Source organism: Erythranthe guttata, chromosome 5 (genome assembly GCF_056151865.1).
Source record: "Erythranthe guttata isolate IM_541 chromosome 5, IM_541, whole genome shotgun sequence".
NCBI lineage: Eukaryota > Viridiplantae > Streptophyta > Magnoliopsida > Lamiales > Phrymaceae > Erythranthe > Erythranthe guttata.
Genome location: NC_142537.1, coordinates 17,273,985 through 17,300,980, shown reverse-complemented (window position 1 = coordinate 17,300,980; position 26,996 = coordinate 17,273,985). Strand labels below are relative to the sequence as shown.

Sequence of the window (26,996 nt, the reverse complement as noted above, 5' to 3'; positions counted from 1 at the left end):
GAATGTTTTGTAGTTTGTAATCGTTTTGTGCAAAAATGCAGTTTCTGATGCACTATAATCTGATATTTACAAGCCAAAAGACACATCTTATGATCATTTTGGTTCAAATGTGGAGCTCGAATAGGGTAAAACGGGTACAAAATGGATAATATTCCTTATAATCTAGAATATTTCACTAAATTGACACCGCAAGGGTGAACGTGTAAGAGAAGATTCATAGTTGAGGGCTGGTTGTAATTACCCAAATATGAAGGATTTTTTTCGTAATTTGACCTTACATCAAGGAGTGACCGTAATTTACCCTTTATTATATGCAAAATATATGAATAATTTGAATATCCGTTCCAACTTTCATAATTCAACGACGTTAATTGTTAACGGAAACTGGAATTCAATACAAGGAAAAAATGGATTTACTTTTTTACGGAGTGTGGAGCTTGATTCGAGCTCCAAATATCGAAAATTCGAACTGTGATTTTATTAATCCATCGAGTTTTTCCGTTCAAAAGGTACACGTTTAAAACATTTTATATATTTTTGTATGTTTGTTAATTATAAATTTAATGATTTTTTTAGTGTCATTTTTCAGCATTAACCTGTTCTCAAAAAAGAAATAAATCCTTTTATTTATGGAATAATTCATTTTTCCTCTTAATTCTTTTAAATTAAAAAATAAATATTGTTCAGATGCAATTTATTGAACTAGTTACCATTTTAAGGTGTAGGCCTATATGTACTGCAGTAAGGTGGAATGTTTGTCATTTCATTTTTCTTTTCTATGCTCTAATATTATTATTATTTAAAAAATAATAATTATTACAATATAATTATTTATTGATTATTATATTCGTATGATTTGAATCGAAAATCGGCAGAAAGAAAGAAAAAAAATGAATGGAAAATTACAGGAATTATTGCACATTATAATTTGTATGATAATTGTGCTGAGAACTGAAAGCAGCTATGTTGATATTACTTATGTTGAGAGTGCTGTGGCAAAAGGAGCAGGTAAAAATTTACCAATTTATTTATATAAAAAACATGTTTAATTAATTATTTATATTTCTTAATAATTTCGTCGATTTTCGACAGTTTGTTTGGATGGTAGCCCGCCCGCGTACCATCTCGACAAGGGATCCGGAGATGGAACTAACAACTGGTTAATTCATCTTGAGGTTGTTCTTCTTGATATTTTTTTGTTCCATTGTAATATGTATATATATAGTTAAGTAATTACTTAAATCGTCTTGAGGTTGATCGTTTGATTAGGGGTGGAAATCGGACTGATTGGCATGAAACTAGTACTTTCCGAAAAATTATATTTTTTAAGTCGAAAAAATATCTTTTTTTGGAAAAAAGTATCAGAATTTCGAAAATTGGAACGGCAAAATTTGTTCCAAGAAAATTTTCGAGTCGAAATCCGCGGAATTCAGAATTTCTATTTTTTTTAGTGACCTATAATTAAGAACATCAAAAAATGTTGAATAAGAAGTCTAATTTTCAGAAAATAATTGGAATTTTCGGACTAAAATCGGATTCGGAATTGTAGTTCCAAATTTTTTTGGAACTTCAAATTCAAAATGAAAAATATTGTTCCATAATCAGAAATATTTTGTATCGAAATCGACATAATTTAGAGATTTCGTCCAATTTCCAGCCCTAATCTTGATCGGTTTCATTTTCCAAGATCTAGTCATATGAGGAAAATAAAATATGTTGAGTTGTATGAATTTGAATTTCCTAATTGATTAACACGTATCTATGGTCGTAAACGAATCGAGTCGAGCACAACACATCATCAAGCTTGTTTGAATTCATATCGAGCTTTTAAATTTGTATTTCTCATTTATTTTCTAAACGAGCTTGATCTCGAGCCGAGCTTCATACCTAGGGAGGAGGATGGTGCAACAACGTCACGACTTGCATTTCCCGTGCAAACGGCCATTTAGGTTCATCGAAGCACATGTCTAATCGGACTATGTTTTTCGGTATTGCTAGCAACGAACCGCAGTTCAACCCCGGTATTAATTCGTTCTCTATACTCTTGATTAAAATCTCCTTAACCAATCACATTATTCCTATAACCAATATTTTCAGATTTCTACAATTGGAACCGCGTCGTGGTTAGATACTGCGACGGGGCGTCGTTCACCGGAGATATCGAAGCAGTGGATCCCGTAAGTCACTACACGAGACTTTATATTGAAATACGAGCTTTACAATCTCTCTCGGTAGCGGAGCCAGCATAACGTCATATATTGGGCCCATCACTATTTTTCAAAAGTTTAGCATTTTGAGTTTATTGCATTTATTACCCCCCATATTATACCAAATTGTTAAAAAACACCCCCCATGTTATAAATACTAGCAAAAAAACCCCTATAACGCATTTTTTAAAGCACACAACCCCCTAAACGGTTCTTTTTTTTAGGGGGTAGATCACCAAAAAAATTGGATCGTAAGGGTTTTACAATAATATCATTTTTCGATTAGTGCACTATTTTTCGTCCCGTAAATACTTTTTTTTTTTCTGAATAATCTATCGAATTCGATCAGGCTACAAATCTTTACTACAGAGGTGCAAGAGTCTTCGTTGCTGTTATGGAGGATCTATTAGACAAAGGAATGAAGAATGCTAAAAATGTATAATTACCATCTCCCGGAATTAACAAACGAAATACTTCGATTTAATTTAGTTTAATTAATTAATAATAGTTCTTGATTTCGTGAAAAAATAGGTTATTCTTACAGGATGTTCAGCTGGTGGATTGGCATCAATGCTTCATTGTGATAGATTTAAAGATCTTCTTCCTATGGGGACTAATGTCAAGTGCATGGCAGATGCTGGTTTCTTTCTTAATGTGTAAGATAATTATTAATTAATGTTTAATAATGAAATAATTACACTCTAATAATATATATATTGCTATTTTTATTTTTTATTTTATATATATATATATATATATATATATATATATATATATATATATATATATATATATATATATATATATATATATATATATATATATATATAGTCAAAAGAGTGATTTATCAAACTGTGACAGGAAAGATGTTTCCGGAAATCGCCGTTTTGAAGATTTCATTAACGACGTCGTTGAAACACATGTAAGAAGTCATCTCGTTTTTTCCTCGTTCATCATTTATCGTTTTTTATTTAATTTTCTCGGATTTTAATCTATTTAATTTGTCTTGGCTGCAGGGATCAGCAAAGAATTTGCCTTTATCATGCACCTCAAAAATGAAACCTGGTCTGGTTAGAACCACTTTCATGATTTTTAATTTTTTTTTTTAATTTTTTTTTATTTTAAATTTTTATTATTTTACAATATCATTATACAATTTATCTAAGTTTGATGATAAATGGACAAAATTTTTGCAGTGCTTTTTCCCTCAACAGGTGGTGCAAGAAATTCAGACACCCCTGTTCATTGTAAATGCTGCCTATGATGCATGGCAGGTCAGCATATATTATTAAAAAATAGAATAAAAAATAAAAATTTCTCCGATTCATATTATCTACTCACCGTTTCAAATTATCTGTCGTTTTTCTTTCGATTTTTTTTGGTCCAGTTTTATCTTTATTATATATGTTTTTTCCTAAAATTGAGCTATCTGTTTGTATTGAGGGAAAACATACTTCATTACATTCTTGATTATTTTATTTGATCGGCTCGTATTTTTTTTTTGTCGTACCTATTAAAGCAGATAAAGAATGTGTTAGCACCTGCTATTGCGGATCCAAGCGGTATCTGGTACAACTGCACGACCGATATACGAAACTGCTCCACCGCTCAACTCCAAACCTTGCATGGTTAGTGTTCTATCAGCAGTTCATTAATCGCAGTTAAAGTCTCGATTTGAATATTCGAAAACGGGATTTTATTTTATGTTTACTTTTTGCAGGATTCCGAAAGGAGTTTCTAAATGAATTCAGTGCAATAGGGACCTCAATAACAAGAGGGTACTTCATCAACTCTTGCTTTGCACACTGCCAAACTGAAATGCAGATTACCTGGTTTAAACCCAACTCTCCCAAATTAAATAACAAGGTTTTTTTTTTCTTTAATTATTTCCTTTCTTTTCTTCTATATATATATATATATATATATATATATATATTCAACGATTGAAATTTTCTTTCGGTTTTGTTTTTCTTGCATTGAGATGCAATAGCACTTGAGAACATATATTTATAGGGTAAATTATGGCCACCCCCATGAGGTAAGGTCAAATTACTAAAAAATCCCTCCTATTTGGGTAATTACAACCAACCCTCAACTATAAATCTTTTTACACGTCCACCCTTGCGGTGTCAAATTTAGTGGAATATTCTCCAGTTTGTACCCATTTTACCCCATTCGAACTCCACATTTTGAAACAAGATGATCAAAAGATGTGTATCTTGACTTGTAAATATCAGATTGTGGTGCATCAGAAACTGCATTTTTTCACAAAACGAGTACAAACTAGAGAACATTCCACGGAATCTAAAAGATTTTGTTGAATTTGACACCATAATGGTAGACGTGTAACAAGATTCATAGTTGAGGGGGTTAGTTGCAATTACCCAAACATTAGGGGTTTTTTTCGTAACTCGACCTTACCTTAGGGGGTGGCCGTAACTTACCGTATATTTATATGTATTTTTACTTATTTTTTTAATTTTTGCAGACAATTGCAAAAGCTGTTGGAGATTGGTTTTTCGACAGAAGTTCATTTCAGACAATTGATTGTCCTTACCCGTGTGACAAAACTTGTAATAACCTCGTTTTGCAACCGCAGAAGGACTCTATAGCATAGATACTTTGTCCAACACACGCAAGTCAGTTTTTTTTCTTTTAAATGTATCGAAGAAGTTTGAGTTCGGGTTTTAAGTTTGAGCTGATGCTTGAACTCGAGTTTTAAGTTTGGTCACATGAAAATTGAACGCATTTTTCGATTTTACAGAAACAAAAAAGCAGAACAGTTCAACAATCAAATCTTTAATTAAAAGAAACGCTCTTTTTCTATCTTACTCGGATCTTTTTCGACGAAATCAAAGGTTTCTTCGACCTAACTGCCCTGCAAATTGATCAACAGCCACCATTGCCCTAGATGCCGATCCAATTGAGCCTTCGTATCTGCCAAAATCATTCATATAAAAGCTTTAAAAAAAAAAAAAAAATTCTGAAATTGAACAATGTCTTAAGAAGTCGGAACAATAAAAAAAAAAAAGATTAATTAATGAAAACAAAAAAAACAGTTTTGGCGAAAACAATTAGGGATTCTTACAGTCCAACCAAGAGGAATGCTGTCGTCTGCACGACAATGGCACCTTCACCAGCTTGCTTTGAAGTGTTCATGCACCTTGCACAGAACCAACTCTCGTGAATCGACGTTACAAGATCTGTCATAATCGAACATTATTTCTCGGGTCAGAATGAACTACTTTGCCTAAAAAAAATAAAAATCGACGGAGCTCACATTCGTTTGGGCCGATAAAGAAGCTCTCAGTCTGGAGTTTATTTCTCTTCACAAAACTGACAAGTTGAATTATTTCAGTAGGATCTACTTTAATCCCGACTTGCTCTGCACTACAACCAATTTAAAAAAAAAGCCCGATCACATGTAGTTTATTTAGTACCAATCCATTACACTGTAAACCGAGGACCGGTTTCTTGATCAGAAAGGAGAAAGAAACAGAGAAGACTGCTTTGATCGAGGATGACAGATAACATGTAACGAGACAAAGCTTAAATCTTGACACAATAATCCTAAATTCAAAATTCATAGATGATCTGGAATATAATTAAATCCCATTCAAACCAATAATCACCCCATCTACATACAAAAATATAACATGTGAAATTTATCAACCGCAACGAAAAACAATTTAAAAAAAAACATAAACTTCGCTTACACAGTGGATACTAGACGAGACGGTCCCGTTGGATCATAGTTCATCAACAGAGCTGCCTTCAAAGGCTGACCTGAAAACATTAGCAACCATGTACTATCAGCTACTACAGAGGCTCCAAATAAATTCGAACGAGAAGTTGAAAACTCTACGAAAAGAATCGTAAATGTCGGGATCACCTGAATGGCCCACATTGTTTGATGCCCACTTATCCCAAAGTTTTCCCACAACATTCCAATCCATTGTACTTTTGTTTTGCAGCGGCCGAAGCTGTGAAGAATCTGTATTATTTTTAACTAAAAATTCAGCTCACATAGACATTTCAACGAACAGTTAGAGTGCACAAAGAAAAAAAACCAACCAAACGCACTGTATCTGAAATGGAAAAAACCCAAATTAAAAAATCGTTTCGTCCCCAAAATTAATGCAACATAACCCAATTGTATTTTACGAACAGTTTCCCATGCTTGTTTCAAGCTGGCCTGTGATTGGTTACCCGATTTGAAAGAGAGTATTTTGTCTATTACTCGCTTTGGTAGTTGACAAATCGCTGAAGCAGCAGCACGCTTTTGAGTACTATTTTGGTAATTGCAACACAAATAACTTTCTTTATTTGCTGTTTTTTTATGAAAAAGAAGAGTTAAAAATTCAATTTGGGGCTGAAAGATTTATGAGGTAATAATGTTCAATATTTTTCATTGGCAAATGTGTATGGGGAAATTGCAAATTTCAATAAATTGTAGTACTTCTCGTTTAGATTTAACTTTTAATTGAGGGCAAATTATGGCCACTCCTCCTGATGTTTGGATGATTACAATTATCCCCTTTAACTATTTGTCTTACGAAAAAACTCGTCATCCAGTAGGTAAATTTGACATTTTAAGGGTGAACGTATAAGATAATACATACTTAACGGGTCGTTGTAATTACTCAATTATAATGGGGTTTTTCCGTAATTTGGACATAACTCAAGGATTGCCGTGATTTACCCTTTCAATTAATTACTCCGTTGACACATGTATTAAGAAAATCAATAAATATGCATTATTTTAGGGGGGAAAATGTAATAGGACTAAAATACTCTTTAATGATTAATGCATTTCTAATGGCCTCTTTTGTCTATGAGCTTGCCCTATAACTTCATATATACAAACCAAAATACATAGCCAAAAAGCCCATTTGGGTATAGCTCAACTGGTTCCGAAGGTAGTAAGTTGCTACAAAATACATAGCAAAAAAACCCGAAAAATAAATAATTAAATAAAAAATGAGGTGCCTTCCGTAACAAAAACTGTCAAAACTATACGAAACTACTGATTTTTTTTTTTTTTTTTATCATCGTCTGAGTTTATGCAAATATTTCATCGACATTTTCTTGCAAAACTGTGTATTGGCAATGAACATTTTGCACAACAATAATATAATAATGTCATTCGAAAACTCCAACTCCATACGTTTCTAAAAGCGGCATTTTTCCATAACATGAACCGTTTTTACCTTCACTCTAGCAAATAGTCAGTTGCCTTCAGCAAGCGTATCCAAAATGTTAAGAGCAACCCTTTATTAACAAATAAGAGTTTATTCTAAAAAAATAGCTTAATACGCATATCACTAATGTATACGCAACTCGAAAAAACAAGTATATCAACAAAACAAGCATTGAGGTGAGCCTGAAAACTCAAACAGGAGACACTTAACCCTTTCCAGAGATGGAAACTATCTTAAGCAGAGTACTTATTTCTTTAGCAAGAATGCAAAAACGAACAAATATATTCCGACACCACTACCACATTAAGTCTCAAACACGAACACATATCATCTCAGTTAGCTTCGGCTGATGCTGCACCAGATGTCAACTTCAGTTTGCGCCTGAAATGCCATGTGTAAAATCACAAATGTCGTCGTAAACGGCAAATGTACAAACAAAGTAACTCATTTAATAAATAGGGGAACACAAATAGATCACTAACTAATATCCAACGCCTTTGACGTAACCATGCATACAAATTACATTAAATTCACATGGTGTCTAAACATACGAAAACAGAGTCCGAATTTATTTCAATGAAACATGTGAATATAGCTTGTGAAACAACAACTTTTGGGATGTTAAATATTATTGGATTGGATAGAAGTAACCCTTTCCAAAAGAATAAAAATTAAAACTACTTCTTTTATGCAGATTGTCAAAGAACATTCATTTCGTTTACGTAAATTGACACCACATCCAGTTTGAATTGCACTCAATGATAAGGAAAGTCCACAACGCACATAGTGAATTTAGAAAATGACGTGTAAATCCGTACACTTCACGAACATAGATTTCATAAATCCGTACAAATATCTTCAACTTACATCAAGATCGGACTAACCGATTGCCAATGTAGAACTTTAAGCATCCACCAAGATGCAAAACGAACAAAAATTTCATAAATCCATATAGATATCTTCAACTTACATCAAGATTGGACTAACCAATCGCCAATGTAGAAACTTTAAGCATCCACCAAGATGCAAAACGAACAAAGATTTCATAAATCGATACAAATATCTTCAACTTACATCATGACTGAACTAACCAATTGCCAATGTAGAAACTTTAAGCATCCACAAAGGTGCAAAACATGAACAGGATATGATGGTAACAAAAATTGAGGCAAAACAGAGTGCTCATTCAAACAAAGTTATAACTCAACAGATTATCAAGTCATATTAAATAAAAATAAATAAATAAATTGACCTAATTAAAAAGGGATACTTTATGAATCACAGGATGTTCAATCAATCTAATAAACTCATTTCCACATCTAGAACCAATCAATCAAAAACCAAATGAAAACGAAACATAAATCTTCAATTTTGCACAAATCCCAACAAACACAGATTTCCCTTTCTGGCATAAGCATTACATCGATTTGGGAATCTAAAAAATAATCCATCTTTTGTTCACGAAAGCAGATAAAAATCATATGATGCAACAAAAAAACTGATAAGCAGAACCTCTGGAGAAAAAATCAGCAATGAGATTAAAAAATAAAATAAAATAAAATAAAAAGTCAGATCCGGATGCAAATTCAACATCCTCAACCAAATCAACAGTGGATCGTCGGAAATCCTTCGCCGCCGCGCGATTGCATTTCACGGTGGTGTCCGATTCAGTTGATGCAAAGCGGGAACCTGATTTTCGCCAAAAACACGACGACGTATTCGTACAGCGTACGATTGACGTACACTTCAAATTCAACGTGGAAAACACGCCGTCGACGAAAAAAGTTCCCGACCTGCACCAAGCGAATCAGAAACCGCCGCAACTGATAAATTCGACGCAGATTTCTGTATCTATAGAGAGAGAAAGTAATTAACCCTAATATGTGTTTCTGTGTTTCTCTCTTCTCTCTCTTATTTTTTCCTTTTTCAGAGAGATGAAATAACGGAATGAGGGTTTCCTTGATGGTTTTATAGGTGGAGGAGACGTTGAAAAGATCTCGCCAGACGTCCGTTAAGTAGACGGCCGGCGGACGTTACGGAAAAAAGTGGGGAAGCTGAGATAAAACTTTAAAGCCGTTAAGTAGATGGTTTAAGATTTGGTCATATTGTTTGGTGATAATTACGGGGGGCAGCCACTGGGCTTGTGGGCCCTACTGTTACAGTCGCATCACGTGCTTGTGGTGTCAGGGGAGGAGGGGGTACACGCACGATTATTCTTCGTTGGCACGTGCGAAACTGGAAAATTATCACTCACTACTCACTAGTTTTTTTTCTTTTTGTTTTGTTTTTTTGTTTTTTGTTTTAGAATGTGGTCAGGTGAATTTTAAAAATAAAAAATAAAAAATTGAAATTTAATTACATACGATATTGATAAAGTTGATGTACAAGTCAAAGTATCTGACCCCATAAACACAAAAGCAATCGAAAAAAATATATATAAATAAATAAAAAAAAAAAAAAAAAAGACATTTGATCAAGTGAAATTGGATTAACTAAAGACAATATAGAGAAGATTATTTATTTGAATTTACAATAAACTTTGACTATAATGGTGGCTTGCTAATGAGATTGTATTATCACCTAATCACTTTCTAGATGTATCATTTTATATACACGATTTTCTTGAGATTTCGTTACTTTAAAAGATTTACGAAAGCTCTAAAAAATTGTATGATTTTACTAAAAAGTTTGACCATAATGATATATATGTATTTTGTTTGTTGATGATTTTATTTTTTCCACCATCATTAATTTATTGGGCAAATTACGAGTACTTACCAGGTAAAATCAAATTAGAAAAAAATCTTTTTATTTGAATAATTATAATTACTCATCAACTAAGTAATATCTCATTAAAAAATCCTTCTTTTAGTAGGCCAATTTGACACTATAAAAACGAATGTGTAAAAGAATACATAATTGAGGATGATTGTAATAACCCAAACAAAAAGGATTTTTATGTAATTTGACATTACTTAGGGTTAATCGTAATTTTCCCTTAAATATTTTAGCCACTTACTTTATTTATTAATTTCTCATATATTCATGCTAAAAATAATATAATGAAATTAAATACATCAAACTAAACGTGGTGTAGATTAATTAAAAAATACACAGTTGTTACTCCTTAACTTAAGCAATAATACAAGGATAAATTACGAAAAAATCCTATGAACTTCGGCTAATTAATGAAAGACACTCACATCTATCCGTAATAACCAAAATCCCCCTCTGATTTACTGTTGATCGAGTTTTTTAACAAAAAATGTGTACGATCTATTATACCTTCTGTTAAATAGGTGAGAAATAAAAGAAAATATTTGAAATTGTGTAAATGCTATTCCCTGGAAAAAGAAAAAATATCCGTGAAAAGGTCACACTTTAAGAGTTGGTGTATGACGGAAACAAACTTCGAGGATTTTTGGTAATTACGAATAGATGGGGGTGTTTTTTTATTATTTAGCCTAAGTTAAGGGGAGTTGCGTAATTTATCCATAATACAATGACTTCAAATGGACTCGGAAATTAGAAAGGAATTCTCAAGTTTCTAGATTTCGATCCGAAAATTACCAATTTTGGTACAATAGTTTTCATTTCAATTATCTACTATCTCCTCCAAATGTTTATAGACTTAACTAACTATATTCGAGATACAACTCAGTTATTCAAAATCAAATTAAATTTATTGAGAGGGTACCACCATAAATTTGAAGTGGACCCAAGCCATAAATTTGAAATAAATCAAATCCAAAGGGGTATCAAATAGTATAAAAAATTAGTTGAAGTGTTAAAGTGTAATTAACAGGTGGGTCTTGCATCTTTATTAGGGCATCTCCGACCGGACGCCATAACGCCATTTTTTCATCTAATTTAGGTGTTTTTAGCCTTCCACCCGAAATTCCTATATCACTATTACACTTAAAATTATAGTGATTTGGTTTTAGCCTCCCACCGTGGTCAACCCCCATATCACCAAATACTCAAATCCTATTTTTCCACCAATTTTTTTGGTGAAGGAATTTTCATCTCCCACCGGTCCACCATTTACCTATTTTTTCCACCAGATCCTATTTTTCCTACCAAATATAGAGGTGAAAATAGGATTTGTCGTAATTAACGCCATTTTATTAAGTACCATATAAAATGACAATTTTAACTAATTGCACCCGATTACCAACTTATTAGCATATTTATCGTAAATACATTAGTATTAATTATTAAATTAGTTTTTAAAATATAAATACATTTGTTATTATTAACAAAACATTAATTCTAATAATATAAATATGCTTATTTTTAATTAATTTGTATATTTTGTTGGTATCAATGTTTATTAGTTCGTTTCTTTACTTAACTAATACGCTAACTGCTATTAATAAAATATTATAATAAGCAACAATAGAATAATTAACGAAACACGCTTTAATTGATGAAATACAGGACGAGACATTTATAGACATTTAATAGAATGATAACATAATTTTTAAATTATATAGTTAAGAAAATTTATTACTTAGCATTGGATCTATAATTAATATTTAGAAAATAAAATATTATAAAATTACGATTAACATTAGATTTACATTTTTGGGGCATATATGGTGAAATGCCATGGGAGACCAAACCAAATCCCATTTCCTATAAGTGGTGAAATGGTGAAATATTATTATTTTAATATTTGGTCTAAATTTTGGTGAAACCCATTGGAGACCAAAAACACCATTTTTCCACAAAAAATGGTGGAAGAGTAAAATGGTGTGCTACCGGTGGGAGATGAACCCATTTTTTCACCACCATAAATGGGATTTGGTGAAAAAATGGTGAGACCGGTTGGAGATGCTCTTATATGGGCACGTAGTTTGGTCTCTCCAATTTGGGCATTGTTATTAATTATGCAAAGTTCAGTTTGCACCCTTGAGTTATGGTGCCTGTATCAAAGACCCCCTGAATTACAAAACGTACCAAAATGACCCTTCTATTTCCAATCCTGTTGTGGTGTTCTGATGTGGTACGTTGACTTTCTCAAATTAATCTTTTTGGCATTTTTACCCCTCACTTGTTATATCTATATGCATAAAGATATACACATTTTATTTTATGTATAAAGATGAATATAATTTGCCCCATAATATTTTATATTTTCTTAACCTATTAATATAGTAAAATATTTAATTTATATTTTTATTTAGTTAATAAAATTGTTCACACATACTCATTATCATCTTCATTTTTGTCCAAAATTAAGATTTATCTCATAATCAATTTATCACCTAAAATTAGAATTTTATTTACTCATAAGCTTTTTTTTCTTTTGAAGAACTCAATTTTGGAGAAGGAGGGATGTGCAAAGAAGAACTTATATTGGGCAAAGACAAAAGGAAAAAATAAATAATAATTTATGTAATAGTAATAAGGGTAAAAAGGTAATTTCCCGCCCAAAACTAGTAGAGTTATTTTTTAATGTTTGACTAGAAAAGACGGGGGCTATTTGGTACGTTTTGTAATTCAGGGAATCTTTGATCATGCAACATAATTTAGGGGTGTAAACCGTATTTTTCCCCTATTAAAATGGATTAACCAGTCCATAATATGCTAGATTTAGTGGAAAGCACTTGCAATCATTAATCTATACAAATAAGTAATAACCACCATGAAACACACATACACATGGGCACATGTGTTATTATGTGTAGATAATAGTGTTGTACCCCATGTATTTCATTGAGTGTAGCATTTACAAAATCGATCGATGCATTAGTTTGGGTTTGATTGTTTATTGGGCGAATTTGGGTGTGATTATGCAGTTGGACCACCTTCAGCTCCTTCATTTCGGCCCTAATCAATCCATCACATTTCAAATTCACTACTCATGTAGATCAGACCAGACTTTGGTGGAAATTGAACGGCTCGGATTGCAATTACCACTCTTAGAAGCAAAAAAAAAAAATTGATTGATTTGTTAAAGTGAAAATTTTAATTCTAATTCCGTCCAAAAAAAAATCGAAAATAATTTGGAAATCGGATAAAGAAAAGAAGTTGTTCTAGAATCCAAAAACTCGGATCGAAATCAAAAGAATTAAAAAATTTCCATATTTTCGTCACCTAAGATATAAAATGTATAAATATATTGATTAGAATTTTGGTACTCAAACAATCGGAGTTTTTCAAAATTCAGATCAAAATATCACATATATATTCCAAAAAATATCAGAAAAATCGTGATCCAAAATTTTGGAATTCAGAAAAAAAATCAGAAAATTCCGGATCCAGAATCGACGGAAATTAAAAAAAAAGAAAAAAAAAAAGACATAAGATAAATGAAACAGGACTTGCCTTACAAGAGGATCACTACAATATGAATACTTACAAAACATCAACAAGGTAACTTTTTAAACTTCACAACAAGAGAGAATTCAAAAACACTACAAACTTCAAAATTCCTACAAAAAGAAAAAAAAAACAAAAAAAAACTCGGAACTACAAAACGAGCCACCTAAAAGCTCGTTTACCAAGACACGAAACCAAAGGGACAAACAAACGCGCAATCCTGGGCAAAGTAGGGTACATCAAAGTACCAAGTATAAACCAGTTGAGGCACAATAGCAGGACCGCATCAGAAGCCGGTTTGTGCTCGATTCTCGTAAATAACCGCCGAACGCTTACCAAAGAAATCGTCACAACGGTCAAAAGCGCCACCACCAAAGGCATGCATGGGTCTTTAGATTCCCACACAATGATTCCAACAACAAGCGACAAAAAAGCGCTGAATAGGCTTCGCGATAGAGCTACGTCTCGTTGACCGGCCCGAACGTAACCCTCATCCGAAATCGAGAGCCCGTAAATTTCCGATCCAGCTTTTATTACATCGTGGATTTCTTCCTTGAACAGATCTTTCGCCACTTGGGTAATGTTTTTGTTGTTGTTGTTGTGAGGTTTTCGAGATGATTTATTATTGGTCTCGGGGGTATTATAGTCATTTGTGGTATCGGCTCGGGCCCTATTGCTCCAAAGTGCTTTGCCTTGGACCTCGTTCAGCCGTTGGATTTCGCCCTTCAAATCTTGAACCTGCAGCAATTAGAGACTATTTCAATTTCATTTAGGGGGGTTGTGTGCTAAGAAAAAGTATCATAGGGGTTATTCCGCTAATATTTATAACATAAGGAGTTTTTTAGCGAATTGAATATAACACAAGGGTACTAAATGCAAATGCAGTATACTCTTTTAATTCTTTACCTCCCCTTGTAGCAACTCGAGTTTAGCAATAGCTTCGTCGTGTTCTTCTTCGAGTTCGACTAGCATCATTTCGATCGTCTTACGTTCTTTGATGGCTAAAGAGAGCTTCTCTTCTAGATCTTTCCGATCCCATATAACATTTTCCAATTCATTTCTCAGCCTTTGAAGTTGCATCTCTAGCTGAATATCGACTATTCCCAAATTAGTATATATACTTGGATACCGCAATATTTTTAAATTAAAAAAAACATAAAAAAATAAATAAATCTTGCACGAAAAAGGTATTTATTGCATTAATTGTATTTATTCTAATTGTTAAAAAACTTAGGGCAAATTACAGCCACCCTGAGTTATGGTCGAATTACGAAAACCCCCTCATGTTTGTGTAATTGTGGTCACCCCTCAACTGTGTATTATCGTATTAAAATACCCCTTGAGAGGTAAATTTTGGGGATGATAAATCGCTAAAACGGAATCGAAATTTCGATACACTAACATTTCATACTGAATATACGATTTGGTTCGGTAAATTACCGAATTATGTGAAAAAAATATTTAAAAGGAGGGGTGACTGTAATTACCTAAACAAGAATGATGTTTTTCGTAATTTGACCATACCTCGGGTGGCCGTAATTTGCCCAAAAGCTTATCATGTTAAAAATATTAGCAATTAGCAAACTATCAATCTAGGGGGTTGTGTGCTAAAACAAAATCCATCAAAATAGAGTGTTTGCTAATATTTATAACGCAGTGCGTTGTTTTAGCAATTTGATATAACACAGGGGTACTGAATGCTATAAGAGGAAAAAAGGACAACGGTTGTAGTAAAATTACCAGTCTTTCTCTATACAAAGCATTAAATGCTCGTATGGGGAGAGATAACGCCGCCATAGCCCAAATCGAGAGGCGCCAGAGTACGATTAAATGTAGCGATAGAGCGAATTTGAGAAGCTCGAGCCAAGTTTGTACAATAATGAAAAAACTCCTAGCTCCAATTTGACAAGATATTTTAGCTAGTAAGAGAGGCTTAAGAGCCAATCCTAGCATCGAAATCGCCAACTCGAACAACATAGCAAAACCCCCCAAATCCAAGAACTACACAATTGCCACCATTTTGTCTTTTTTGTTGTGCAAGAAAATCATCAAAGTATTGAGTCTGCAATATTAATATACAAAAAAATAAAATAAAACACCATTGATGAAATAGGGAGTTCACTATAATTAATAAGGCCTCAGTTTGACTGCCAAGATAGGATAATTGACCAAAATAAACTTGCAATATAATTTTTTTTTTGAGAAATTCAAATCATGCTCTAAAAAAAATAGAGGTCAAATACTAACTCTCCTACTTATTTAATCTTCTGACTTATAATCTTGGTAACCAAACGAGGTTTAAGGATGAAATAAAAGAACTTATCAAGAAATCAAGCAAGCCACTAAATCCAATCAATAATGTAGTAAAACACAATCGAATCAACCCGATATAATGTGAAAAATCCCATCATACAAATTAAACAAGAGAGAGAGAGAGAGAGAGAGAGAGAGAGAGAGAGAGAGAGAGAGAGAGAGTTACCTGGGGTAAAATATGAGAGAAAGAGCTTTCAAAATAGAACAGAGCAGAGAGAGACGCTAGCTGGGGTTGATAGTAACACTGAGAAAAATTTGAAGTTTAAGAGAGAGAGAGAGAGAGAGAAGTGGCGACACGTTTGGGTGCAAGAAAGTGACACGTGTGAGTAATGGGAAGAAAGAGGGGGCCGGGTTGGCAGTTGATAATACTTGCCACTTAAAAATTTCAGATGAGGATTGTTTATCTATCGGCCAACCAATTTTCATTTTTCTAAAGATTAAGACAACCTACGGTGAAGCTGCAGTGTGTGTACTGTGTACTACTTTTTTATTATTATTATTATTATAATCGGAGAGAAGAAGCGCCGCCCCGAGTCTCCGCCGCCAAATCAGTCAAACAGCCGTACGTGTGGATTTTATCTTAAAATCCTACTACACTTCCCAATGCCATTAATTGGAGCATTTATTCATAGCCATGTGGCACCATTTGCTCTTTTTCAGCTTTCTCCACCTCCACGTACCCAATTTTAGTGTGTGTGTGTGTTTTTTTTTTTTTTACTATTTTCAAATAATTTTATTGGGATTTCAAATTTAATTTATTGGGATTTCAAATACTAGTCTTAGGTTTCGAATTTTGAAATTTTGATTTTTTTTTTTTTTTTTTTGTATGGTATTGGATTTTTTAGAATATAGCACATATTACGGATCCCCTGATGTATGGCTAAATTACGGAAAACCCCTTTTGTTTGGGTAATTACATTCATCCTTCCTTTTAAATATTTTTACATAAAGTTTATGTAATTCGGTTATTTACCGAACCAAATCGTATATTCAGTTCGGTAAACGGTATGAAATGTTGGCGTACAGAAATTTCGGTTCAATTTTACCAATTAACATCCCTAAATTTACCTCTGGATGAGTCTTTTCGTAAGATAATACATAGTTGAGGGGTAACTGAAATTACCCAAACAAGAGGGAGTTTTCGTAATTTGACCATAATTCATGGTGGCTGTAATTTGCCCTAGATTATATATTGGTAAGATTCGAAAGATTTTAATTCTCGAAATAATTCTAATTTTATTTTCTAGAAATCATATTTATAATCAATTCCGATGAATTTTAACCCAATAAGCTAATTCGGCCTAATAAATAATATTCGCACCAATTAAATTATATTCCTTCTAAATTAGAAATATATTTTATTTTTACATCTAAATGTAGCCTTCTTGGGTTTATATGCTTGATAATGTATAATTTGCATGCAAAGGTTTATTTACTCTACGCATTTTATGATTACTACATTTATTTTGAAATATTGAAAAGTATTTAATATTTAATATTTCATTAAAATTTTAAATAAAAATTAACAACATATTTGGTTAAGATAGCTTCATATCTAGGAAAAGAAGATACCAAAACCTTCTCCAACAATTAGTGCTAAGAATATAATCAATCAACATTTGCCTTACACAATTCTCTCTCAATTTATCACTTCACAATTCACACACTAAACAAATTAAAACCAAAATAATTATAAAAAAAATATTATTAATATTAATAATAAAACATAAAAAAATTATTTTAATTCCCAAATGTTCCAATTTCTAAAGCACAACAAATGCCGAAGCCACTTTCCGGTCCACGCGACCACACAAACCCACTAATATGGTGCGCCGCCATCATCTGCGCCGCCGTCGCCGTGGCGGTGATAATCGCCGGCGCCGTCGTGTTCATCGGCTACCTCGTCATCAAGCCGAGCGTGCCCCAGATCGGAGTCGCGAGCGCCGCCCTCGACGCCGTGTACTTCGACCAGACGAGCTCCCTCACCGTCCAAGTCACCGTCGTGGTTCGGGCCGAGAACGACAACCCGAAGGCCCGAGCCAGCTTCTCCGGCACCACATTGGGCCTGAGCTTCCGCGGCCAGAAGATAGCCTACCTGGTGGCGGGGGCGTTCGCCGTCGCCGCCAACAGCACGGTGGAGCTCAACTACGTGCCGCAGTCGACTCCGATCCCGCTGGACGCGGAGGACGCGGCGGCGGTGAGCTCGTCGCTGCGGCGGAGCGTGATGGACTTTGAGCTGAAAGGGACGACGAAGACTCGGTGGAGAATATGGCTTGTCGGCTCGGCTAAGTTCTGGCTGCATTTGGATTGTCGGCTCCATTTGCCTGTTAATGGGACTGTTGTATATCCACGGTGTAGCTCAAGGTCTAAATAAATATTTTTTATTTTTCTTTTTGGCCTTAATTTTAAACCCTAATTCATTAATTTTATTTATTTATTTATAATTCTATATAATTGGTTAACTTTTATGATTAACCCTAATAAGATTTAGTAAATATTACCCTTATTAATTAGTAAATTTTTTTAATTCATTGGGGATTATGAGATTAAATTGAGAGATAAATTGAACAATTATTAGTATGACATGCATGTTTGTGAATCGGAGCTGCATGTATCCACCAGTATCCGGACGATATCGAAGTTGGCTACTATTGCCGTGTTTACTAGAGTATCCGTGCGCGGCTGATTATTTTGAATTTGATGCAAACTATTTAAATTTACTATTGAACCCACTCGAAACTAGGGTTAGGACTGTGCTCGAGAGAGCCGGAATTTTTCGCCCTTCAGACCGTTGATTAATGATACTATCCAACAATATTATTATTGGTATTTAGTATTTAATTTATTTAAAATTATTTATATATATATATATATATATATATATATATATATATATATATATATATATATATATATATATATATATATATATATATATATATGGGGGAATATGCCAAACACCCTCCATTGGGTTTTTTATTCTTGATAAATCCATAATTAATTAATGGTATTTGAGATAAATCCATTGTACTTGAAAACCCATATATACCCTCACTCATTAGTATAATTATTAAACTAAATATTACATTAATTAATACCAAATCCCTCCCAAAAATAAATCAAAACCCTAATCAATTCCAAAATCAGATTGCCGTCCCCCAATTCACGGTAAAAAACCACTCCGCCCCTCATCAATGCCCCACAGCACGGTTCTTATTTTTTTTTTTTTTTGTTTTTTTGGTTTTTTGTTTTAAATTATTCCATAATCTACACCAAATCTTCTCCAAAATTTATTCCCTTCATCACGCCAATTCAGTTTTTTTTTTCTTTTTTTTCTTTTTTTTTGTTTACTGGTTTTCTTTTATTTCGATTTAAAAGAATATTTTGTAATTATTTATTATTTTTTTTTCGGTTTTTTGTTTTAAATTATTTTTTTTCTTATTTATAGTTTTCATGTTTTTTATTTTAATTTTAAAAAATGGTTTTATTTTTATTTTTGTTTTTTCAAGGTTTTTTTTTCTTAATTTCAATTTTTTTTAAATGATTTTTTTTTCCCAGTTTTTTTAAGTAAAAACCACTCTATATAAACATGAAAACCACTGTTTATAAACAGCTACATAAACATGAAAACCACTATGTATAACAACTATATAACATGAAAACCACTATGCATAACAACTATATAAACTTGAAAACCACTTTATATAACAACTATGTCAACAAAAAAACCACTATATGTATAGAGTTATATACAAATCTGTACAAAAATTATTGAAAACCACTAATTTTTGTACAAATTTTTATAGTGGTTTATGTAAAATATTGAAAACCACTATAAAAAATCTGTATAATTATTGAAAACCACTCTGTATACACAGATAGATAAACATGAAAACCACTATATAATTAAAGTACTTCATTGCAAACATATCAAACAATACAAACTATCAAAACGATAAATTCTAATAAAACCGACTATGAAAAACACCATCTTCTCTCTTGTGAACGAGCATAGATGTTAGCATGTTCTTCTTATTATTACATTTCTCAAGGATCACTCACCTAGTCATCCCTTCCACAATCACTCCCCCTGTTCAAGAAACAAAAAATAATAATCAAGAATTAATCACTAAATAAACCACTTTTAATTTATAAAAAGATAATATGTTTGGGGTGTCATCATTTTATTGAACAATTATTTACGACTTGCAATACATAAAAAAATCAAAATAAATTAAAAAATATAAACTGGTGAAAAACATGAAGAATATAAGAATGATTACTACCCATTTTCGATTATGAAATTAACAGACGATGAACATTCATTCATACCGTAAATCGAACTCAATATAACGAATTCAACAGAGTACTTATAAGAGAGAGAGAGAGAGAGAGAGAGAGAGAGAGAGAGAGAGATTACCATGATTGCAGTAGAGAATCAAAAAGTTTGTAACGATGAAGAGAAATATATTCTGAAGCCGGCTTGGAAAAAAAATATGTGAGAGAGAAAAGTTGGGTGAGGATGATGGCGGCTTGGAAAAAATACGTGAGAGAGCAAATAGTTTGAGAGTAGGGTTTGGGAGTTTGGATGGAGATTATAATAAATTAATATTAAATAATAGAATTATGCCAAATAGGAAGAAGGGTATAATTGTGAAATTATATTAATTTTTATTAATTAAAAGGGTTTTGGATTTATCTTAAAAATGGTAAAAAAAATTGGACTCATTGTAATGGGAGGAGTCTAACGAGGGGTGTTTGTCAAATAATCCCTATATATATATATATATAGCTACCAATAAGATTTATGTATTAGAAATTAGAATCGTATCATTGAGCACTTAAATATTAAGAATCATGACCATACACTTACATTATTTGAAGCAATTTGTATGATTATAATTTTTTTTTTGATAAAAAAAAAAAAAAAAAAAAAAAAAAAAAAAAAAAAAAAAAATTATAATCATACAAATAATTAGTAAAATAATTTTAATGCTTTTTCAATAAGGAAGTGAGGAAAAATAGTGGGGGAGTCGGCTTATATATCAAAAAGTGATTGCAATTGCAAATTTAATTTATAATCATTTTTGTAGTATATTTTACAAACATTTGTACGTAAATTCATACAATCGCAACTAGCAAAATTGTATTAATTTAGCAAAACATTAAATTATCGAGTTACTAATTAAGTATATTTTTACCAATTCATGACGGAAAAAAATTATTATTTAAGCGACATTATTACTTTATTGAAATTTTACTGTACTACAACAAATATATATAATTGGAGATTCTAAAGTACTCTTAAATCTTAAGTACGTACCAACAATATTGATATTATAGAAGGTGAAGTGACAATTAGTTTCATAAAAAACTAAAAAGTCGACAAGTAGAATCTATAATTGTACAAGTTGACAATTATATATAACTATATTCATGCACTAGATATATTTCGTTCATATATATAATTAATTGTGACAAGTTGACAATTATATATAAATATATACATGCACTAGATATATTTGGTACATATATATAATTGTTACAAGTTGACAATTGTTTGGACAACAAATTAGGCAAGTTGATGATTCTAATTGCATACTTATGTACTTCCACATTCCTCGGATCCAGATTCCACACATGTTTCTATCCAATCGGAAATAAATTGACCAACCCTTATTTTTTTTGACCAACCCTTATTTACATCCGATTCATTCTCGATATATTAGATTCTACATCCGATGAAATATATTATATAGTTTTAAATCGAAAATCTACATAGATAGCTACTGATCAGTAAACACACATACACATGGGTGTGTGTTATTACGTGTAGATCAGTGGTGTAAAATTACTTGGTGTAAGTTTTTGCAAAACCTCTTGTATCTCAACTAATTAATGACATCTTTTTTGAATGACAACAAGTATACCTAGAAAATGCTAAATTAAATCAATTTTAAAAAAAAAATGAAATTGACTATTGTATGCATGAGTTCATAAAAAATATAATGGTGAGATGGAGCTCCTCCAAGATAGATACCATTTAGATTATTTATTCGAGATCGCTACATTAATCGCAAGTAAGTTTGATCGATTTTTTTTTAGGGATAGTTAAGTTATGAAAATCTCCAGGAAAAATATCGAACTGAACGCTAATTGAGAACGCTTGCAGATTTTTTTGATGCAACCTCATTATACGAAGATGAATATGCAAAGTCGGAGTCATGATTTTATCTTCGAGGGGGCCAAATATACACCCCAAAAAAATTCTAAATTGGGGGCCGGAATTTAATGCTATCCTACATAAAAAGTTACAAGTTTATATATAAAGTGCTACGTATTTTTAAAATGACGGGGCCACAACCCCTTACGTTACCCTTACACTAGCTCAGCCACTGTGAGTATATAAATACAGTTAAACCTCTACAAATTAATACAGTCAGCGCGCGCACTAGCAAAATTCTATTAATTTATAGCAAAATATTAAATTATCGAATTAAAATTTTAGTAGGTTTTACCGAGTCGGGACCAGAAAAAAATATTATTTAAGCGAGGTTATTAATTTATCGAGTATTATTTTATCGAAGTTCTGTTGTATAGTACTAGAATATTATGAGTTTTTTTATGGATTGGGGGTTGAGAGGTTCCATAATTAATTCATCCATTAATTAAATAGTTGGTCCAAGTTTATTAACATATAAAATGAAGCGTGGACAGCACCCATCGGTTCTTCTTTTCCCATTTAATAATTTATTAATTAGTGGCAACTTGCTCATACTATATTTTTTATTCCACGTAACTATGTATTGTCCATTCAATTTTAATTTGTTATTTTTTAAATGAAAAATTAAGAAATTTGTTCCTATAGTACGGGTAGAATAATGCTCGATTTTGATGATCGGTTGGCCCTCGAGAATCAATATTTAACAACTATCGTTCAACAGGCTAAGGGATGACTCAGTGCATATGGTTGTAGCAAATGAGTCTGTGTCAACTGATCTAGGTTCGAATATTTTATTGCCAACAATCGCTCGCTGAAACTTGTCTCTCGTATAATTTACAAGCTATTATATAAAGGTGTATGTTGTGTACATATATATCATGTAGTTGGTTGCAGATTCTATCGTTGCCTAAAAAACTTTTAAACAACTATGAATTAGTAGGGGTGGAAAAAGGATTTATTGCAATAAACACATAAAAAACGATGATTAAGGTACATAATTATAATTAATTGTTATTATTGTTCTTTTTATTTATACTAGTTATTAATATATAATATTTATATATACTAAAAAGAATGAAACATGAAAAGCTCACAAGCCATTTGCGTTAGTTATTTAATATTATTCACAATTATGCTCCAAATTAAGTTTATAAACAACTAAAAATAAGCTTGAGTTAACGTGTGTGTGTATATATATATATATATATATATATATATATATATATATATATATATGATATCCTAAAGCTAAATCACGTGTATTAATTAGTTGGCACTAATAAAGTTTAATGCATAATTAAGTAGACGCTTAAAAGTGGGAGTGGAGGAAAGTGACAGTCTACTTGCATTATAGTAATCAAAAGAGGCTTATGAAAATGTATTCTTTTTTCAATGGCCTTTCACTACTACACGTAGAAGAGAGTGGTGGTTTTCTGTCTTTTCTTTCCATTTTTTCTATTATATTTCGAAACAGAAACCGAAAACTCGAAAACCGCTAAACCCCTAAACTCGAAACAGAAACCCGAAAACTCGAAAACTCGAAACCGAAATCTGAAAACCCTAAAACCGAAACCTGAAACTGAAGCCGAGTTTAATATTTCACTTACAATAATATCCCTAGACTATGAATGCTTACAAAATTAAAGGGGCAAATCACGAGTGAAAATATCACCAATCTCAATATTTAATGGAGACAAATTTTGAATATCTAAATCAAGAAATCTATATCGCTTAAATATTAAATGATTGATACAAATTTTAATCCCCTAAAAGTTGATGCAAAACCATATATATATATATATATATATATATATGATATGCCTAATTGGGCCAACCCAATGGGCCTACAATTTATTTACCTACTGGGCCACGAGCCCAATATCGAAGACCATTATCACCGAGGCCCAATCACCTTCAAGTAAGGTTCGGGCCCGACAATCTCAACTAAGCTATAAATAAAGGTTTGAACTCATTCCTTAAGGTACGTCATATTAACTGAGCAATACTACAATACGTATTCTCTGGACCATTTCTATGATCAGCACGTCTGACTTGAGCGTCGGAGGGGTTTCCGCCAGATCAACCCCCGGCGTAGTTCACGTGTGTTCATTTCGCAGGTACCTCAGGATCATCAAGTTGTCAAGCTACTGATCTGCTTTGCTCTCCCAGTTCATTTTCTACACCACCCCAGATGATCTAAACTTTAGCTTCATCATTTTGGCGCCGTCTGTGGGAACGATGCAAACCAGATCACGTAGCCAACAAGACCCTCCTGAGGCGTCTGCTCGGAGAGAAAATGACACAGCTAACGACCTCCCACCTCGTGGAGGCTCTAACTTGCCACCTCCTCCACGTCCCATGGATCCGCCTCGCGAGGTTCAGGTGATCCCCCCTCGGGACCCACCACTCGCCGATCCACCATTCTCTGCTCCTCGAATGGTTCAAATAACCGAGGATGTGCTTCAACGCGATACTAGCACCTGCTCCACATGTGGAGCCACCTATGGCACCACCGCCATCGACTCCTTGGGGGCTTACATCTGCCCCCAAAACATTTCACTCGCCAAGGGTTATCGACTCCCTGGGGGCTTACATCTGCCCCCAAAATATTTCGTTCGCCAAGGGTTATCGACTCCCTCGGGGTTTATAGTGCCCCCAAAATATTTTGCTCGCCATGGGTCATCGACTCTCTGGGGGCCTACTTCCGCCCCCCCTCGAACGGTTTAGATAACCGAAGAGGACCTTCAGCGTATGATCGCCGAAACTTCAACAATATCAACTTCTACTTGCTCCTCTAACGGTTCAGATAACCAACAAGGACCTTCAGCATACGACCGCGAAAGCTTCAACTCGTGTTGTCACTGAAGCAACGACACAACCGTGTGCATTCACCTCAGACCATAGGTCTCGAGCGCCTCATCCTACAGTGGGTGGTTAACCCATCCCAAGGTTGGGCATCACCCTTACCTTTCAACCCCAAGTGGGTTCACATCACATCGCAAGAGACGAGTATAATCTTTCTACTCAAAAAATAGAACATCCTAAGGGGTGAACATCAACCACCAAAAAAAAAAAAAAAAAAAAAAATAGAAGAAGAAAGAAGAAGATGAAAAAAGAGAAGAAAAAAAAGATGAAAAAATAGAAGAAAAAAGAAGAAGATGAAAAAAGAGAAGAAAAAAGAAGATGAAAAAATAGAAGAAAAAAGAAGAATGATGAAAAAAAGAGAAGAAGAAAGAAGAAGAAAAAAGAAGATGAAAAAATACAAGAGAAGAAGAAAAAAGAGAGTAAAAGAAGAAGAAAAAGAAAAAGTAAGCCAAGCCAAGCCGCGCCATCACCCAAGCCGCGCGCGCGCCATCATCCAAGCCGCGCGCAGTCTTCTCCTCGGGGCGCGCGCGCGTCAGGAAGATTTAAAGAAAAAAAAAAAAAAAAAAAAGAGGACGAAGAGTGCGTGAGCAGCACGCGCGCGTGACACCCACGCGCGGCTGCCTAGGAAAATAAGAAAAAAATATATATAATAAATAAATCAAGAAAAGGAAGAGAAGAGGGGAGAGAACACGTGCTTACACCCTTTCTCTTTCCTGCATTAATTGCACACCCACTTTCTCTCTCCTGCATTAATGACGCCACATTTTCTCTCTCTATGCATTAATAATGCATAGAGCGCGCGCCTCCCTATGGCAGCTCTACACTCTCTCTCTTTTCGCATTAAATGCATCTAGAAAGCGCGCGACCCCATACGCGTGCACGTTCTTCCAAGCGCGTCGCCTCCTGATAAGTGTTCGTTTTGCACGATTTATGCTTATCAAATCTTCGAGTTTTGGTCTTCGTTCGTCCGAGTTTCGGCTTTATTTGTTTATATTTTTGCATTTCTTGTTTTATTTCCTTTTTTAGGTTTTGTTAGCTTTTGTTGCCAAGTCGAAGCCATTTGGAAGCGAAACCGATTTTTCAAGCCGAGAAAGTGGTCATTAAGACCCAGATCGCGATCCAGGAAAGCCGGATCGCGATCTGGGGGCAAATTCCAGTAGTGTGCAAAGTCCAGACCCAGATCGCGATCCAGGAAAGTCGGATCGCGATCTGGTGACAAATTCCAGTGGCAGACAAGATTCAGACCCAGATCGCGATCCGCACTTCCTGGATCGCGATCTGGGAGGCGGTTCACGTTTTTTTTAAAGAAGCCAGATCGCGATCTGGCTTCATTGGATCGCGATCTGGCACGTTTTTCAAGGGTAGATATTTTAAATTGCAAAGCTTCTTGAGGAAGCTTTGCAATTTACTATAAATAGAAGCAAGCCCTCACTCTTCATTCTTCTTCGACTTTTTACGGTTTTCGACGGTTCTTCGCGGGAATCATCAACGGGGGTTCCGACTTGGGTTTTTCTTACGCAATTTCTTTACGTTTTGTTCTTCATTTCCTTTGTACATTCTTTTGATACTATGTTTGTTATGAACTAAGAACATTTTCTTCTAGGGTAATGAAGCCTTGTATATATTGATTTCGATCGTCATTTCTGTTATCTTTTTGTCGTGTTTTGATTCCGTTTATGTTTTCCTGTATTAAATGCTTCTGATTGTGTTGATCAGCTCTCAGACTGATATTAAATAGGAATGAACTCGAGAGAGGATTTCTTGTTTGAAGTTAGGAAAACATAGCTCGGGGTGTGGAAACGGAGACGTGATGCACTTCGGGTAGCCCTTAAGGACTTGACCTAAATGCTCTCTTAATAG

At 33.6% G+C, this 26,996-nt stretch overlaps 4 protein-coding genes and 1 long non-coding RNA gene across 9 annotated transcripts; 2 read left to right on the top strand and 3 right to left on the bottom strand.

The window, feature by feature from the left end:
* Positions 1-889: 889 nt before the first annotated feature.
* Positions 890-4,959, top strand: LOC105966987 (pectin acetylesterase 8). Its single transcript, XM_088817991.1, has 12 exons — positions 890-1,008; positions 1,093-1,175; positions 1,892-2,021; positions 2,098-2,177; positions 2,557-2,643; positions 2,739-2,863; positions 3,069-3,129; positions 3,224-3,277; positions 3,404-3,481; positions 3,730-3,835; positions 3,928-4,073; positions 4,696-4,959. The coding sequence occupies exons 1-12, from the start codon at positions 891-893 to the stop codon at positions 4,822-4,824; spliced, it is 1,197 nt and encodes a 398-aa protein (XP_088674117.1). The 5' UTR covers position 890; the 3' UTR covers positions 4,825-4,959.
* Positions 3,571-6,600, bottom strand: LOC105967275 (Profilin family protein). Of its 5 annotated transcripts, XM_088817995.1 has the most exons (7): positions 6,291-6,600; positions 6,100-6,201; positions 5,924-5,993; positions 5,488-5,597; positions 5,296-5,410; positions 5,040-5,144; positions 3,571-3,827 (listed from the first exon to the last, which is right to left on the bottom strand). In XM_088817995.1, exons 2-6 carry the CDS (start codon positions 6,161-6,163, stop codon positions 5,060-5,062), a joined length of 444 nt encoding a protein of 147 aa, XP_088674121.1. In that variant the 5' UTR covers positions 6,164-6,201; positions 6,291-6,600; the 3' UTR covers positions 3,571-3,827; positions 5,040-5,059. The 5 variants fall into 5 exon arrangements, with proteins under 5 accessions (XP_088674121.1, XP_088674120.1, XP_088674118.1 ...); XM_088817994.1 differs by lacking the exon at positions 3,571-3,827 and having other exon boundaries at positions 4,937-5,144; positions 6,417-6,598; XM_088817992.1 differs by lacking the exon at positions 3,571-3,827 and having other exon boundaries at positions 4,937-5,144; positions 6,282-6,597.
* Positions 6,601-13,717: 7,117 nt separating this feature from the next.
* LOC105967074 (coiled-coil protein) lies at positions 13,718-16,446 on the bottom strand. Its single transcript, XM_088817983.1, has 4 exons — positions 16,215-16,446; positions 15,476-15,797; positions 14,642-14,821; positions 13,718-14,473 (listed from the first exon to the last, which is right to left on the bottom strand). The coding sequence occupies exons 2-4, from the start codon at positions 15,710-15,712 to the stop codon at positions 13,886-13,888; spliced, it is 1,005 nt and encodes a 334-aa protein (XP_088674109.1). The 5' UTR covers positions 15,713-15,797; positions 16,215-16,446; the 3' UTR covers positions 13,718-13,885.
* A 1,282-nt stretch (positions 16,447-17,728) lies between these two features.
* Positions 17,729-18,437, top strand: LOC105966986 (uncharacterized). Its single transcript, XM_012991552.2, has one exon. The coding sequence runs from the start codon at positions 17,826-17,828 to the stop codon at positions 18,420-18,422; it is 597 nt and encodes a 198-aa protein (XP_012847006.2). The 5' UTR covers positions 17,729-17,825; the 3' UTR covers positions 18,423-18,437.
* Positions 18,438-19,764: 1,327 nt separating this feature from the next.
* On the bottom strand, positions 19,765-20,808 carry LOC148770797 (uncharacterized). Its single transcript, XR_016031292.1, has 2 exons — positions 20,469-20,808; positions 19,765-20,138 (listed from the first exon to the last, which is right to left on the bottom strand). It is a non-coding gene; the product is annotated as an uncharacterized LOC148770797 (long non-coding RNA).
* Between the last annotated feature and the right edge of the window lie 6,188 nt (positions 20,809-26,996).